The 15,007-nt window shown below is 43.7% G+C and overlaps 1 protein-coding gene across 4 annotated transcripts in view; it reads left to right on the plus strand.

Moving 5' to 3' along the window:
• Positions 1-1,900: 1,900 nt before the first annotated feature.
• The window catches only part of gdpd5a (glycerophosphodiester phosphodiesterase domain containing 5a), a 24,402-nt gene continuing 11,295 nt past the window's right edge, over positions 1,901-15,007 (plus strand). Inside the window, exons 1-3 of one of the 4 annotated variants that reach the window (XM_027021390.2) lie at positions 1,901-2,676; positions 4,756-4,924; positions 9,092-9,257. In XM_027021390.2, coding sequence (XP_026877191.2) covers positions 9,141-9,257 — 117 coding nt within the window. In that variant the 5' untranslated portion in view covers positions 1,901-2,676; positions 4,756-4,924; positions 9,092-9,140. The remainder of the gene's footprint in view (positions 2,677-4,755; positions 4,925-9,091; positions 9,258-15,007) is intronic. The other 3 variants (XM_027021389.2, XM_027021391.2, XM_027021392.2) reach the window with 3 other exon arrangements.

Consider the following 15,007-nt stretch of genomic DNA (forward strand, 5'->3'; position numbering starts at 1 on the left):
TCTTAAGCGTTATTTAAAAAAATAAAGGGTGATGCAACGCTAAAACACGGTGCATCATGGGCAGGAGGAGGTGGGAAAAGTTTGCGAGACAGGATGCTCTTCCTCTTGGCCATATCCGCTGTCCGATATCCTCTCGCTGTCGGGCCCAAATTTCATACCCATAAATAAAACATACGAGGGGGCGCATCTGTTTTTCAGATCAGATTGGGAAAACACCAGGACGTCTGACGCCCACAACTCCAACAAAATCAGTCTTACTTCAAACTTTTGTAATTAGATGTTGATTTCTTTTTTTTTTTTTTTACAGTCACTGGTCCATACCTTGTATTTGTCGGGTGTGTGCTACCCTGTGAATGAGACACGTTGCAACTTGCCCCACTACGACTGAGCGATAGGAGGATAAAATCAGCTTTACACATTCCAAAGATGTTGTCTTTTATTTTGTCTTCCAAAGCTGACTTAACACACAGTGCTTTTAACGTTTCATGGCATGTGGGTAAAGCCTGTGCTTGAACGTTTAACTTAAAGAGCCCAGCATAAATGATCCAGTACATTTACTGTGGTTCAGACAATCACCTCACCAACTAACACCTTTATATCTTTTTCATTCCACAAGAAAAGGTATTATCAGTCGTTTGAACTTGACAATAACGGCATAGCTACCAAACCTCTAAGCCACAATCAGAGAACCGCGGCTGTAAATATTTAACGCTGTTGATTCTAAATGATCGCACATCTGGCTAACAGCTAAAGACGCTCTTCCAGAAAAGGGCGGCACGTAGCCGGAGACTGAGCCCCCGCCACGGGAAAGTTGCGTGGTCTCTGGATGATGTAAAACTTCACTTCTCTTACACTTCCTGGTGAGGGAACCCATCTCAGATTTCTCACACAACCCCTTATGTTGGCTGTACAGTGAGACAAGGTCTTTACATTTTGTGACATGTTCTTTTCATTTTGCGAAATATATGAAGATTTGCAATGAAATTATTAAATTCGTGTAATAAAACAGACAAAGGAAAGCACTGGAATAAGACTGGTGGATATCTTTCTGTTTCACATATTCAAAGCAGTCCCAAATATTTGATGAGAAATATTTACTAAATTATTTACTGTTTTTTATTTACCTTTTCTGTAGCAAGAATGCACCCACACACATACAAAGCAAATGAGCTGCTGAGTTTAATTTGCAGCTATTCAGGTCTAGTGAAACGGTCCTTTACCAAAAAACGACAATGGAGACCTCTAGTGGACAACTGGAAAAATCCAGTGTAAGACAGCTAATACAGCCTAAATTCAAATGACTGAAGCTAATAATTTTTTATTAAAACATGATACAATGAGTTTATCTGTTTAGTGTCGTATTAGGTTTTACCTCCAGGTGCTGCTAGTTTGATCAAATGACCACAAAGAACTGTTTTATGTGGCTTGTTTAATGATTATTAATGTTGCGTATTCCAGGAGCAATTATGTAATGTGCATTGATAAAACGACAGGTCGACAAAGCGCTGCCGTCGTAATGCATCCTTGCTTCTTTTTGCCTTCTCAGAGCCAAGTGCTAAGGACTTTTCACGCTCACAGCTCGGAACCGTGAGCAGGTTACTCTGCCGATTTTATTGGTTTCAGAAGGGGCACATATTGCTCAGCCAGGTTGGCACCAGCGTTCCGGGTGAATGAAGAAGTTAGTCACACACCCGCGCAGGTGGGCCCGTCTACGGTCAATTGCGGGTGCTGCTACGGTAGAGAAAACTCAAGCGTTGGTACAGTTTTGATTGTTCTGCCTCGATGTTTGGAATGTCGGCAAACTTAGATAAGAGTAAAGCGCGCACACATACACACACACACGGGCACGTCCGCAGAGGAACCGTTTTGCGTTAATAAGGGTTAACTCTAGGTTGTACGAGATTAGCAGAATGTGACGCAATGGTCTTCCAAGGCAGTTGATAATCTCTAGTTGTCATCCATAGATCCAACAGATTGCACTACACTGGCAGAGGCTTCTGCACACTGACGAGTTGGGCCGGAGACATATTTTTAAAGTGCGCTCACTGACGCTGAAATCAGCGTTAAACAAAGCCCGATGTCTGTTTTGTATGCAAATAGATTTTTTTCCCCCACGATGGAGAAGTTACTTGATATATAACAGTAAAGTTATATCTACCTCTCAACTGACCTGAGAAGTTACATCATATTCTGCCCACATTATATTCGTTTTGAAAAGAGTCTGTGTCGTGTAAAGCGTGCCGAGTCGTGCCCCGGTGGCTCCGTCGTTTGTGCGCGAGGTCTGAGTATGCTTTCTGAAGAGGAGGACCGGGAATTAACCGCGGCTCCTCCCACGTGTTTTCGGCTGGAATGCCTTCGGTGAATCAGAGTTCTTCAGCACTTCCCTGGAAAATACATAAGACCTGCCGGGGTACGGGCTCATAATAGAACACGGATTAGCGGATAACGAGTTTTCACTGATGCGAGTTTAATTTTTTCAAGTCGCTTTCAAATCGCAGATCAGAAGCAATTAAACTGTTAAAAGGACTACCGGGAAAAAAAATACCATTCCGTTTTATTTGCTCCGGATGGAAAAACAAACCAAATGTGACTGAAAATGTTGGAGATGGTGTAATGTGAACTACCTGTGTCGTTACCCTTATCAAGACAGAGCAGCTGGATTAAGAAATTGTGCAGGTAAAATACAGGTCACGGGGTTTCGGAGTCATTTCCCCTTACAGTTTTCGGTTTGCGTTCTGTTCACTTCGCCGGTATCCGAAGTTTTTTCGTCTGTCAGTTTCGGCTGTGTTGCTCAGCATGGCTGTAGGTGGGACTCTCTTCTTAATGTCCATAACAAGCCTATGAATGCAGTGTCACCGAGTAGACTTGCTAACGCTTTATAAAATGTGGGCATATAACTCATTAATTTCATCGCTATGCGCTGACTGCTGTAATCTTTAGGTCTGTGAAAGACTATAGGCTCGTTTAAGTAATTGCATGACTCAGTGATCCTTTCTATACAAAGCAACATGCTCTCTTGCGTACTTTTTTCTTAAATAAATGATGCAATTTGTTTTAGAAAAAAAATTAAAATACATATGTAAATAAACCTGGGTCCAGATTATAGAAACACACATGGGTTTCCAGCACCTGGCTATAATCCTCACACCTCAGGGCCAGTGGGCATTTGTGGTACAAATCTGGTTCGTGTGCTCAAGAGTCACTCTCGCCAGGGTCTTGCTAGCAGGGAGTTCTGGCAATGCTTGAGCGTCAGGGGGAAGTGCCACAGACGGCATCTCAGGAAGTTTCCCACGGCAGGGACAGAAAGGGAGCACATGAGAGCAGGTGTGCTGGTGTCCACACAAGAGAGCGGACATGCGATCGGAAGTACGTCAGGGACGTCCCAGCCTCGGAATTGGACACGCGCCCGCGTGGACAAGGTTTCATTGCTTTCCTACCAAGTCTTCAGTTCCTCCCATGGAGGTAAATTAACTCCAGTTGAAACATACAGCTCTGCCCATGTACATCCTAGACCGATATGGGTGGTCTTCTTTTCTCCTCCTGAGCAGGTGGGCTTGCTGGGTGTCATAACAAAAGATCAGGTAGACAGACAGATGATGTTTACCCTGTCATCTACCTCGGAAAAGACCACCATAGAGGTGATACCTGAAACAAAGACCCCATTTGTCAGTCTGAAAGAAAGAGGATTTGCTTAATGGCTTGCCTTGGCTTCAGTCTTCCCTTGGCTTATTCTGTTACTCGGTGTCGTCTGTAACCTGATCAGTTCCTGTTTGTGATTTCCCCAAGTCAGTTTGTGTCTCAGATTTATTTATCACCCTGAAAGGAATTTCTAAATAATTGTTTTCTTTGTGGGGCTTCAACGTATCCTTTTCTGTCACAGGATCTGTGAAAGAGTCAAAGATAAATCACATCGCCATAAGGCAGAGATAATATTCCTCTCGAAGTCTTTGATTGTATGCCACTACAGGAGGTCTCAAGGTTCTTCATTATTATTATGTAATGCATTATTAGTCATGCCACTTATTTCTGGCGGCTTTCATCATGCATGACCACATAAATAGAAACTGATCCATTTTTAAAAATGTCATTTTTTAAGTGTTCTAGTATTAATTAGGGCTTCATCTGTGTGATATTATTGTCCAGCATAGAGGTTCTATGGTAGGATGTATTAATGATCTTTTGTCACTTCTCTGCTGCCACTAATGGATTTATGCCTGATGAATAAGAGAGAGTTCTTTCTCATCTCTCCCTGGAAGGTTTTCAGTCTTTTTGTGTGTGTGTAGGTGTCTGGCAGCGCTGGTGTGGTCATTCGCAACTCCGGTAGAAAGGAGACGTATGTTCTGTAGTTCAGCTTGAGTCCCATGTGTGATGGGACTGTTAAGATGGGGTGTTAAGTCACATGTGGGATCACCTTGTGGGAATAGAGTGAAAGTACATTTACCATTACAGCATATTCACCCAAAGCCGCAGATTCCCAACATAACCAGATTATCTTTGATGGCAATGAAAAGCTTCTGATGTCACAGAGCTGTAATTGTTACGGAGCCGTGTGTGGTAGCCAGTACAGTTTACCATGATTGCGGTCATTGTTTTCATTCTCATACACTGCAAGATATTTTCCTGCACCATGTTCCTAAGTGGAATGTTTGTGGCAGTTTGTTAAGTGTGGTGTAGTAGGTATTAATCATGATAACGTCTGTGCTAACTCACCTCTTAAACTCACCTCTTAAACTCACCTCTTAAACTCCCCGATAGGAGTCCGGCCCAGCCCCTCCCTCTGGGCTGTTCCTTTGGACCACTGCCATCGGCTCAGTTGCAGGCCTGAAATCTCACTGAAATCTATCCCAAAGGCCTTGTGAATTCCCGTCAGGAAGAAACAAAGAATTGGCTTACGGAGTTGTGCAAGCCGACGCCGTTTTTGAAGGTCAGGTGTCTTTTTGTGAATGGTCGAAGTTGAGCTATAGGTTAATGATGATTAGATACGCAGAACCTCCATCACACGAAAGCCTCACTGTGATAACTCGTGAAACCAACCCTAACATGACCCCCTCACACACATTTATTTGACATGTGTGTTCTTAGATTAAATGATCTCTTCTTTGTTCTTTACCCAACTTTTAGTTATCTTTACTTCTCTGCTACAGACCTCCCTGAGAGAGCGGATGATAGAGTAGGTATTGAGTGCTGCTAACCTGTCGGTGGTGCGGTGTAGACTGCCCCGTCAGCAGTGAAGGCTCCAGAGCGGCATGCTCTCACGCCTTCTGCTTTTGTGAACTTTAAAAAGCCCCTCATAGATAGACTCCAGTGTCATGGAAACCTGCTAGATCAGGCAGCACTCCACAAACCCAGCCGAGAGAACACACAGCTGCTGAACATGCACACACTCGCTCGCCCGTGTGTGGTTCCGCTCCCACTTCCAACACCGGGACTGACCGAGTGTGAGTGGCTGGCACTGTGGAGGAGACTGAAGTTGAGAGCCTGAGACACTGTATGCAAAACATAGAGCTCTGTTGCTTGTGCCTGGGTGACTCTCACATGTACGGAAGCACATTGACTTTTTCCTCTACAGTAAGTGGATGCTTCAGAATTTCCATCTGTTGTTACGTCTAATGTCATACAGGTTCGAACCCGAGTTGTCAAGTAGGGTGTTAACGGGGAGCCAGTGGAATTTTATTTAGGAAATAAATGTTATATTGGAGCTCATTTTGTTTTTCTTAACAGCTGTTTTAAGAAATGGTATTTTGGAGTTTGGGAGTTGCCTGTGGTCTCATCTGAAGATGCACCAACATATGGCTGATACATTAGATCCTCCGGCGTTTATGTAAAAATGAAATGCAGTGGTTCTGAGATGAAACCATTCTGAGTTGCAGGGTTGTGACTTTTATTATTTTTGCATTACTTCCTGCTTCCTCTCTTGGGTTTGAAGACTCACATTTTATCTGTGATTGACTTTCATCCTCTTGCTCAGTTGATATTTCTCAGGACATTTGTCAGTTTAAAATTTGCTTCAGCTCATTTGAATACATCTGTATGCTGCTCTTCAGGTGACGTAAATGTCACTTCCGTTTCACTAACAAAGAAGCCAGCAAGGTGTGGATCTGCCTTGACCCAATCCCTTTGTTGTTGCTTGTTTGTTTTTAAACGTGTCTACGTTCCACCTTCTGCTGGGGCAGATGGGCAGTGTTATCTCATCCAGACAGGGGCATTTGTCCACAATGTGTGAGGCCAAAACAGAAAGGCATGTCCTGGGCAGATAAAGGTAGAAAGCTCAGCTTCCTTTGTTAGACCCTTTTAAAACTGTACAAACTCCTATTACTGTACAAACTCCTATTACTCTTCAGTATGAACAATGTGTGGGTTATTAGGCTTCAGTTATTGGCACAAAAGTTATAGTTGAGTTATAAGTCACAAACAAAGCTCATATTTCAGTTGAGACGACTAATTTGGTAACACACATAAATAGAATTCATTTAAACATTTGAGAAACAGATGGTGATAGAGATAGTGTCAGAGCTGAGTCACACCTGAAGAGCTTCAAAGGCTGAATACGGAGGCTATCCTCAGCTATTCAGAGGCTCAAACATGCTAATGATTCATTAACATTCTCGCCCCGCTGGCTGTTGGGCCAATTCATTATTCTATTATTAACAAGGCTAATAACTCAGCTCCAAGCCATGCCACAGCGAGTCCTGCGCCTCTCGTTCTGAGCCATGTGCACGCAGCGTTGTTTTCAACATCAAGGCCTACGCCGCGCCTGCGAGTGCTCTTGTATTAATAATGAGGAAAACATGTATGGCGCCATTGTTTGAAGAGCCAAATGTGTTGCTATACATTTTTTGAAGTGGCAGAAGAGTGGAGTGGCGAATGCCAGAACCTCCAGTGGGGGGTGGATGTTCCTCTGGCCAAGATCATTTATGTTCCCAAGACAACCGATATTTCAGCTGTCGTGAGCTGAATAATTAATTGTGCTCTGAAGGCGTCGAGCCACAGTTTTGCTCTCTGGGCTGCTGTTTCTGTTTCCCTAGTGGCTGCGGACACGGGTCCCTGGCAAGGTCACAGACAGTAAAGCTTTTCGGCTTGGTTGTCTGTTAACACACAACAGAATGATCTGTATGTTGACTGTCTCAGGAGCGGAACACATTTTAGCTGAGACAGCAGAGAATAGAGCGGCCTTGTTTATTGCTGAAGTGTTTACCTTTGACTCAGAGTCTAAGGCTTGTCAGCTGTGGTCGGTATGTTTCATGTTTTATGCCATACCTGCAAAGGTCCCTGGTCTCTTAATGCAACATCTGCCTACCTCTGTAACAGGCTTGAAATTGTAAGTCGTTCTGCATAAGGGCATCCATGAAATGTGTAAGATGTAAAAAATGGGTCACATTGCTGAGACCCGAGGCTGTCCCAGAGGGGCCATGCCAGCCCTGCCAGGCAGCTAGTAGCTGAGAGAGAACTGGTGCTGACTGATATATGGAGAGGCTGGATGCCTGGCTGTGTTGTGAACTCACTGCTGGATGCTAATGACGGCACTGGATTGCACCTCTTCACATCCCCCTAATCAACTCTAATGACAGGAACTGACTAATGACAGAAAGTGATTAAGCAAGACCTTTACACTGTTGTGAGTGTGTGTGTGTGTGTGTGTGTGTGTGTGTGAGAGAGAGAGAGAGAGTGAGAGAGGGAGAGAGAGTGAGAGAGAAATAGAGAACGGGTGTGTATTTACCATGCTAATGAATGCTTGCAGTGACCTCATGACCATGTGGCCTGCCGTGCCTCTTTAATAACCGCTATTTGCTCTGTTCATCACAGTGCACATCTGTTGTTCTAACATCTGTTCTCCACCAATACAGAGTTAGATGTGATGTCAGTTTTTGGAATTTCAGTGCTAATACTGAGTACTTCCCGAAAGCTTTGTGGGACAATGTATAGTCCAGAGGCCTTGTGTTTGGATAGCGTGACCTTGAGGAGGGCTTGTGTCTAGTTTAGAGGCCTTGTTTGAGGATGACATGACCCAAAGGCCTTGTGTGAGGATAACGTGATCTTGGGGAGGCCTTGTGTTTGGATAATGTGACCTAGGAGATGCCTTGTGTCTAGTCTAGAGGCCTTGTGTGAGGGTGGCGTGACCTAGGGGAGGCCTTGTGTCTAGTCTAGAGGCCTTGTGTGAGGGTGACGTGACCTAGGGGAGGCCTTGTGTCTAGTCTAGAGGCCTTGTGTGAGGGTGACGTGACCTAGGGGAGGCCTTGTGTCTAGTCTAGAGGCCTTGTGTGAGGGTGACGTGACCTAGGGGAGGCTTTGTGTCTAGTCTAGAGGCCTTGTGTGAGGGTGGCGTGACCTAGGGGAGGCCTTGTGTCTAGTCTAGAGGCCTTGTGTGAGGGTGACGTGACCTAGGGGAGGCCTTGTGTCTAGTCTAGAGGCCTTGTGTGAGGGTGACGTGACCTAGGGGAGGCCTTGTGTCTAGTCTAGAGGCCTTGTGTGAGGGTGACGTGACGTAGGGGAGGCCTTGTGTCTAGTCTAGAGGCCTTGTGTGAGGGTGACGTGACCTAGGGGAGGCCTTGTGTCTAGTCTAGAGGCCTTGTGTGAGGGTGACGTGACGTAGGGGAGGCCTTGTGTCTAGTCTAGAGGCCTTGTGTGAGGGTGACGTGACATAGGGGAGGCCTTGTGTCTAGTCTAGAGGCCTTGTGTGAGGGTGACGTGACGTAGGGGAGGCCTTGTGTCTAGTCTAGAGGCCTTGTGTGAGAGTGACGTGACATAGGGGAGGCCTTGTGTCTAGTCTAGAGGCCTTGTGTGAGGGTGACGTGACATAGGGGAGGCCTTGTGTCTAGTCTAGAGGCCTTGTGTGAGGGTGGCGTGACCTAGGGGAGGCCTTGTGTCTAGTCTAGAGGCCTTGTGTGAGGGTGACGTGACCTAGGGGAGGCCTTGTGTCTAGTCTAGAGGCCTTGTGTGAGGGTGACGTGACCTAGGGGAGGCCTTGTGTCTAGTCTAGAGGTCTTGTGTGAGGGTGGCGTGACCTAGGGGAGGCCTTGTGTCTAGTCCATGGCTTTCTTCCTGACCAATGGCTCAATTTCATACCACATTCATGTGTTTTCTTGTCTCCCAGGCATCGTTACATCGACTGGGATGTGAACCGACCGGTCGCGTGTAGGAGCATGGTGAAACACCAACCCTTACAGGTTTACGAGAGACAGCTGTGCTTATCCTGCCTGACTGGAATCTATGGGTGCCGCTGGAAACGCTACCAGCGTTCCCATGACGACAGTTCCAAGGTAGGAAGCTGTGTTGCCATGTGCCATGCTCTTGCCATCATTAGCCTTGTCATATTGTATGCGGATAAGCTCGTGTGATGTTGGGACAATAATCCAGATGGCTTTGATACACAGCGTCATTGTCGCCACTGATACGCACCTGGTGGAAGACATACAAGTACTTCTTTGATGGTACAAATTAAAAAGTGGGGCTTTTTGGGGGCTTTTCTTTTTCATCTCGTAATTTTGTGTGTATGTGCGTGTGTGTGTGTGTGTATGTGCATGTGCGTGCATGTGTGTGTGTTTGTGTGTGTGTGTGTGTGTGTGTGTGTGTGTGTGTGTGTGTGTACGTATGGCAGACAGATCTCGGTTAGGAGCCCGACAGCCCCAAAGATCCTTTGAACCAATTAAGTTCTCCTTTCTAACGGGGCATCTGTCTGTGTGTGTCAGGTTGAGAGAAACTCGATCCGATGTTTCCGGTTATGCCGAAGGGCATGCAGCAGCTGAGTCCCATCGGAACACAGGCTACAGAGGTGTGCTCTCAGCTGGGGTGCCTTTCCTTTCCAATCCCATCTGGCAACAGGATCACACGTGCCGATATTACCCACCGCATTTAGTCAGCTAGTAATGACTGTTAGTTTAACAGGATATCACCCCAGGAAATTGGGTAATCGTACATATTGACTTAAATAGATGGATTAAGAATCAATGCTAATTTTAGCCTCCAGTCCTCCAGTATTTAAGAGGTGCTAGCAAAAATGTGGATCTGAAGGGAACCTTTCCCACCTCATCTCACAGAAGAAAAGCACTTCATTTTAATGGCTTTAATATGTGATATTTTAATTTATTGGATATTTAAAAGAGTATTTCCAATTAACGCAAAATGTAATCGTAACATATCACATTATATGCTACAGTAGAATTCTAGGGGGAAAAAATGAGCGTTGATGGGAGTTGTTACATGTGGATTTACAAGAGTGTTTAGTCATATGAAGAGCTCTCAGAAGCAGGGTGATTTTTGCGAGGTTGTTCCAAAGCCATGGGTTACATTGTGCAGTGCGGTGAATGATCAGGTCACCCTGTCTCTCCTGCTCTTAAGTAATAAAAGCTGTGCTGAACTGAAACCGGAGGACGCGGCAAGAAAAGGAACAATTTTCCGTACGTGTTCCATAAGTTTTGGACCTGGGCTGAACCTATCTGGCAAAGAGAAGGCATTCGTGTCTTTGAAATGTGTTTTAGGGAATTTGGAGGCAGAACAATAGAAAGGTTGGAGGCAGACCAATGGATGTTCCACTGCCCAAATAATATTTGCTTGTTTGTGGTCCTGTGCTCAGCAACTGAGCAGTGATGAATGGGGTCATGGCACAAATGGTCTACAGCCTAGAATGCCTGTACCTGTCTGTGTCTCTAAATGCATCTATAAGATATGTGTACTCATTAAAGTGCATGTTGAGAGCAGTGGTAGCTCAGCGGTTAACCTACTCATCTTGTTGCCAGTCCAGGTTGCCACTGTTGGGCTCTTGAGCAAGGCCTTTAACCCTCAGTTGCATTCAGTCATAATTGTAAGTCGCTTTGGATAAAACCTTCAGCTAAATGCCACACATCTAAATGTACATATTAATGTGCTCAAGGTAGTTTCTAATAAACCATCTGTTGAGTGTATATAATCAACAACCACTATCTGAAATGTCCTGTTTCTATGGAAACCTGGTGTACTACATTGATATATGTATACTTAAAATGTTTGATGAATCTGACTGAATGTGTTTTTCATAGACTTAAATTCAGTTTATTCTAATGGTTTATTCTTAAATTGATGTCCAAAACACAGACACACAAACACATTCACTGACCTGTACACATACATAAACCCAATGGCAGCTTTATTAGCTACACCTGTTCAATTCCTCGTTGAACAAACACAATCGCATGGCTGTTGGTAGTAGACAGGCTGGTCTGAGCATTTCAGAAACTGCTTATCTCCTGGGACTTTTACACACAACCATCTCTAGGGTTTACAGAGAATGGTCTAAAAAAGAGAAAATATCCAGTGAGCAACAGTTTTCTGGACAAAAATGCTTTGTTGATGCCAGAGGTCAAACAAGAACAGCCAGATTGGTTCTAGCTAATACAAAGGCAAGATTAACTCAAATAGCCATTCAATACAACTGAGGTGTGCAGGAGAGCTTCTCTGAACACACAACACTTCGAACCTTGAAGCAGATGGGCTAGAACAGGCAACTGAGGCCAATAGAAGACTGGAAAAACGTTGCCTGGTCTGACGAATGTCAATGTGGTCAGGATTTGGCACCATGAAAGCATGGATCCATCCAGCCTTGTGTCAACGATTCAGGCTGGTGGTAGTTTAATGGAGTTCAAGATATGTTTTTGTCACACTGTTTAAATGCCACAGCCTACCTTAGTACTGTTGCTGACCATGTCCATCTCTTTATGACCACAGTGTGCCCATCTTCTGATGGCTATTCCAGCAGGAAAACGCGCCATGTCTCAAAGCTCAAATCATCTCAAACCAGTTTCTTGAACATGACAATGTGTTCAGTGTACTCAAAGGGCCTTCCACAGTCACTAGATCTGTGGAACGGGAGATTCGCATCATGGATGTGCAGCCAACAAATCTGCAGCAACCTCATGAAGACGTCATGTCAATATGGACCAAAGTCTCTGAGGAATCATTCCAGACCTTCTCGAATTTGTATCTATGCCACAAATAATTTCAAGATCAAGGTGAGTAGCTGCACTGTACTATAGTAAAAGATGTAGAGGTAGTCAAAATTGTAGTGAAGTACACAAGGTCTCCACCAAAACAGGGCGTTCACACAGAGGTCCTCTATCAGCTGTGAAGCATTTTGCTTGCACAGCTTATCATGTTTCTCTGGAAACTTTGCGTACTTCAGCACAGTTTTGAATATCTCTACATCTCTTACTACAGTACACTGCAGTTACTCACCTACAATCTTCTTCGTATTTAAATATATTTACACACACTCATACTCTAAAGTGCTTCTGAATTGTTAGGAGGAGGAACCAGTTTATATTAGAAAAAGGAGATGTATAAATCATAACATTCATTCCATGTGGTTCTAAAGTTCCAAGAGTGTAGATCAGACCTTTTGACTTTCCAATTTCATTGCTGCCATAGCAGTAACTGGCAATGCAAACAGATATGTCATTAATGTCCATTGGTATTAAAACACCTTGCCACTGGAAACGACAAATCCTTAATTTGATGGTCCAGAGGTGTTCATCAAACGGACCAGCAAGCCTATATTCAGTGTCTGTAATCTAAAGATGATTATATATATTCTGCAGAAAGGCATCAGGAGGAATTGGTGATGACGATTGATCGTTTTGTATCAGTAATTTTAGTGGCTATGTTAATGTAGACGTAGCTCGTCTAGAGTGGTTGCAGGCTACAGTAGCACAGGAATTATCTGAATGCTTATTTTTCTCAGTCTTAACATGCATGTCTTTGATGTTTTTGTAGAAAGGATTAGTGGAGGATCCATAAAAAGGGACGCATGTGGAGTGTTTAATATTAGCCACTGTTTTATTTGTAGGATTAGTCAGCACCAAAGAAATTCTTTTTGTCTTAACAGTAGATTGTGTATAGGACAGTTTGTCAAATAACCACAATATCAGTTAATATAATGCAATAGGAGAAAAAAATTAGCATTGTGTAACGCCATTTATGAATTACTGCAACACAACAAACAAAAATTTGACCTCAAATGAAAGCCACAGAAAGCAAAACTACACCAGCTCTAATGTTTGTGTTTACCAAAGTTCTGTTTGAGCTAATTTACCTTTCCTATTAAACACATAGTAAATAAACACTGGTGTTTACATGTAAATTGCATCTTGGATAACAGGTCCTGTTTAAGCGAACGTACAACTTTTACTGCTTAGGTTAGCGAAGGAGTGCAAGCAATAGGTAGTGTTACTTCACCTCCTCCCTCCTCTCTCACGCTGTGCTGTCCAGCTGAATACAAAGGACTGCTAGGAATGTGTTCAGTGGGCATTAGTGAACTCCTGATTGAGGGGGGGGCACACAAAGGAACACTGCTAACACACCACTATATCCAAAAGCTGTGTATAGCATTTAAAAAAATAATCTTTTTAAAAAGAGAAATATTTTAACTTTAACTTTTAAAAATGTATTCTCGGTTTTTATTGATTTGTTTGCTTGTTTATTGCTGCTCAGGTGTAAGGTTAGCTGGTGGGGTTGTTTTGTTTGTTTGTTTGTTTGTTTTTTGCTATTTCTTGTGCTCTGTCCAGTTTAGTTAAGTTTGTGTTAAGTCTGGTCAAGTCTGTTCCCAGCGCTCCGACACTCTCTGCCTGCTCTCTCTCCAGCATTTCCCTTTCTTCTGTCAGTAAACCCTGTTTTCTGCCTGTTTGAATCTGAAACAACTTCTCGCAACGTCGCCGCCTTCCCACTGCGCTCAGATGTGTTGGTTGGCTTTTGGAAGAGTGCAAGTCCTGCAGGTGGTTACTACCGGTACATCGGAGGCAGTCAAGCTTGTCCAGAGTGCTTATGCGTGACGCAGGGGAAGTAGATCGGATCACGGTTTCAGCGCCAATCAGCCGTGCTCAGAGTCTGAATGTCGCACTGAGGTCTGGGTTGTCTCGTAGGGTGATCCCTCGTAATGCCTCAGATGGGGTTTACAGGCGGTGTTTCCAGAACTGAAGAAAATCTATGGAGTGATCTTATATGCAGTGGTTTTCAGCAGTTTTTGCTCTGTAAGATGTTCCCTGTAGATTAGCAGGTGTCTGGACATGTCTGGTGCATGAAGCAAGACTCTTTCAGAAGTGGATGTCCAGATATGGATTGTGAAAGTGAGTGGAAAGCCCAGGTGTGGCCTTATGGCCTTATGTAGTTGTGCAGTGTGATTTCACAGGGAGAGCCCTTGCACTTAAGTGAATTAACCTTGATCCTTTTTAACCACTCTATTATAAACTGCTGATTTTAATGAAGCCCTGTGAGCTGGCCTACAAATCAGCTTCATAGACATTTCTCAACCCTCGTCTCCATAGCATGTCAATTTTGTACTAAACATGAGAAATTAAAGTACTGCCCAGTGGCCGTATGAACATGTCAAGCAATTTCAATGATTTAACTTTTATTTAACTTGTATTTATTGTACAGTGTGATATCTTTCATTCTGGAATTTTATAAAGTCTGTTTGTATGAATATCCTTAGCCCGACCCATCAACCCAGATAGCAACACGTGGTCATGGCTTCATGGTCAAGCCCTACCCTTCCAACTTCCATAGCGACCTGGTGACAAAAGTATTTATTTTTTATTGGTCCCTGACAAAAGGACCCCTCTCCTCACTAACTCAAAGGTTAGGGCTTTCTGTGCAATATTTCACAAGTAATTTGCTGTGTAACTTTGGGTGCTGAGGTTTCTATGGGAAAGGAATTTAATTACACTTGAGACTTCCATTTTCCTTTTTGCTTTGAAGGAAGACATCTTCAACGGGTCATGACTTATACTCAGTTCCTCCAAAAATTCATTTAGGATCCCTCAGTTCATAACTACCCACCCCTATTTATCTTGTGTTATTTTCAACAGAATGTAAATTTATATTGTGGAAATTGCCACTTATACATATACATATATAAATGTATATGTTAGATTTATGATATGAAACTGTGTGTGTGTGTTTTGTATGTCCCTTTGAAATTATAAGCACGACTAATCTGACTGTCACTCACACACTTGACACTGGCCTGACTACATAGCAAAAT

The sequence above is a fragment of the Electrophorus electricus genome, chromosome 17 (assembly GCF_013358815.1).
Source record: "Electrophorus electricus isolate fEleEle1 chromosome 17, fEleEle1.pri, whole genome shotgun sequence".
Lineage (NCBI taxonomy): Eukaryota > Metazoa > Chordata > Actinopteri > Gymnotiformes > Gymnotidae > Electrophorus > Electrophorus electricus.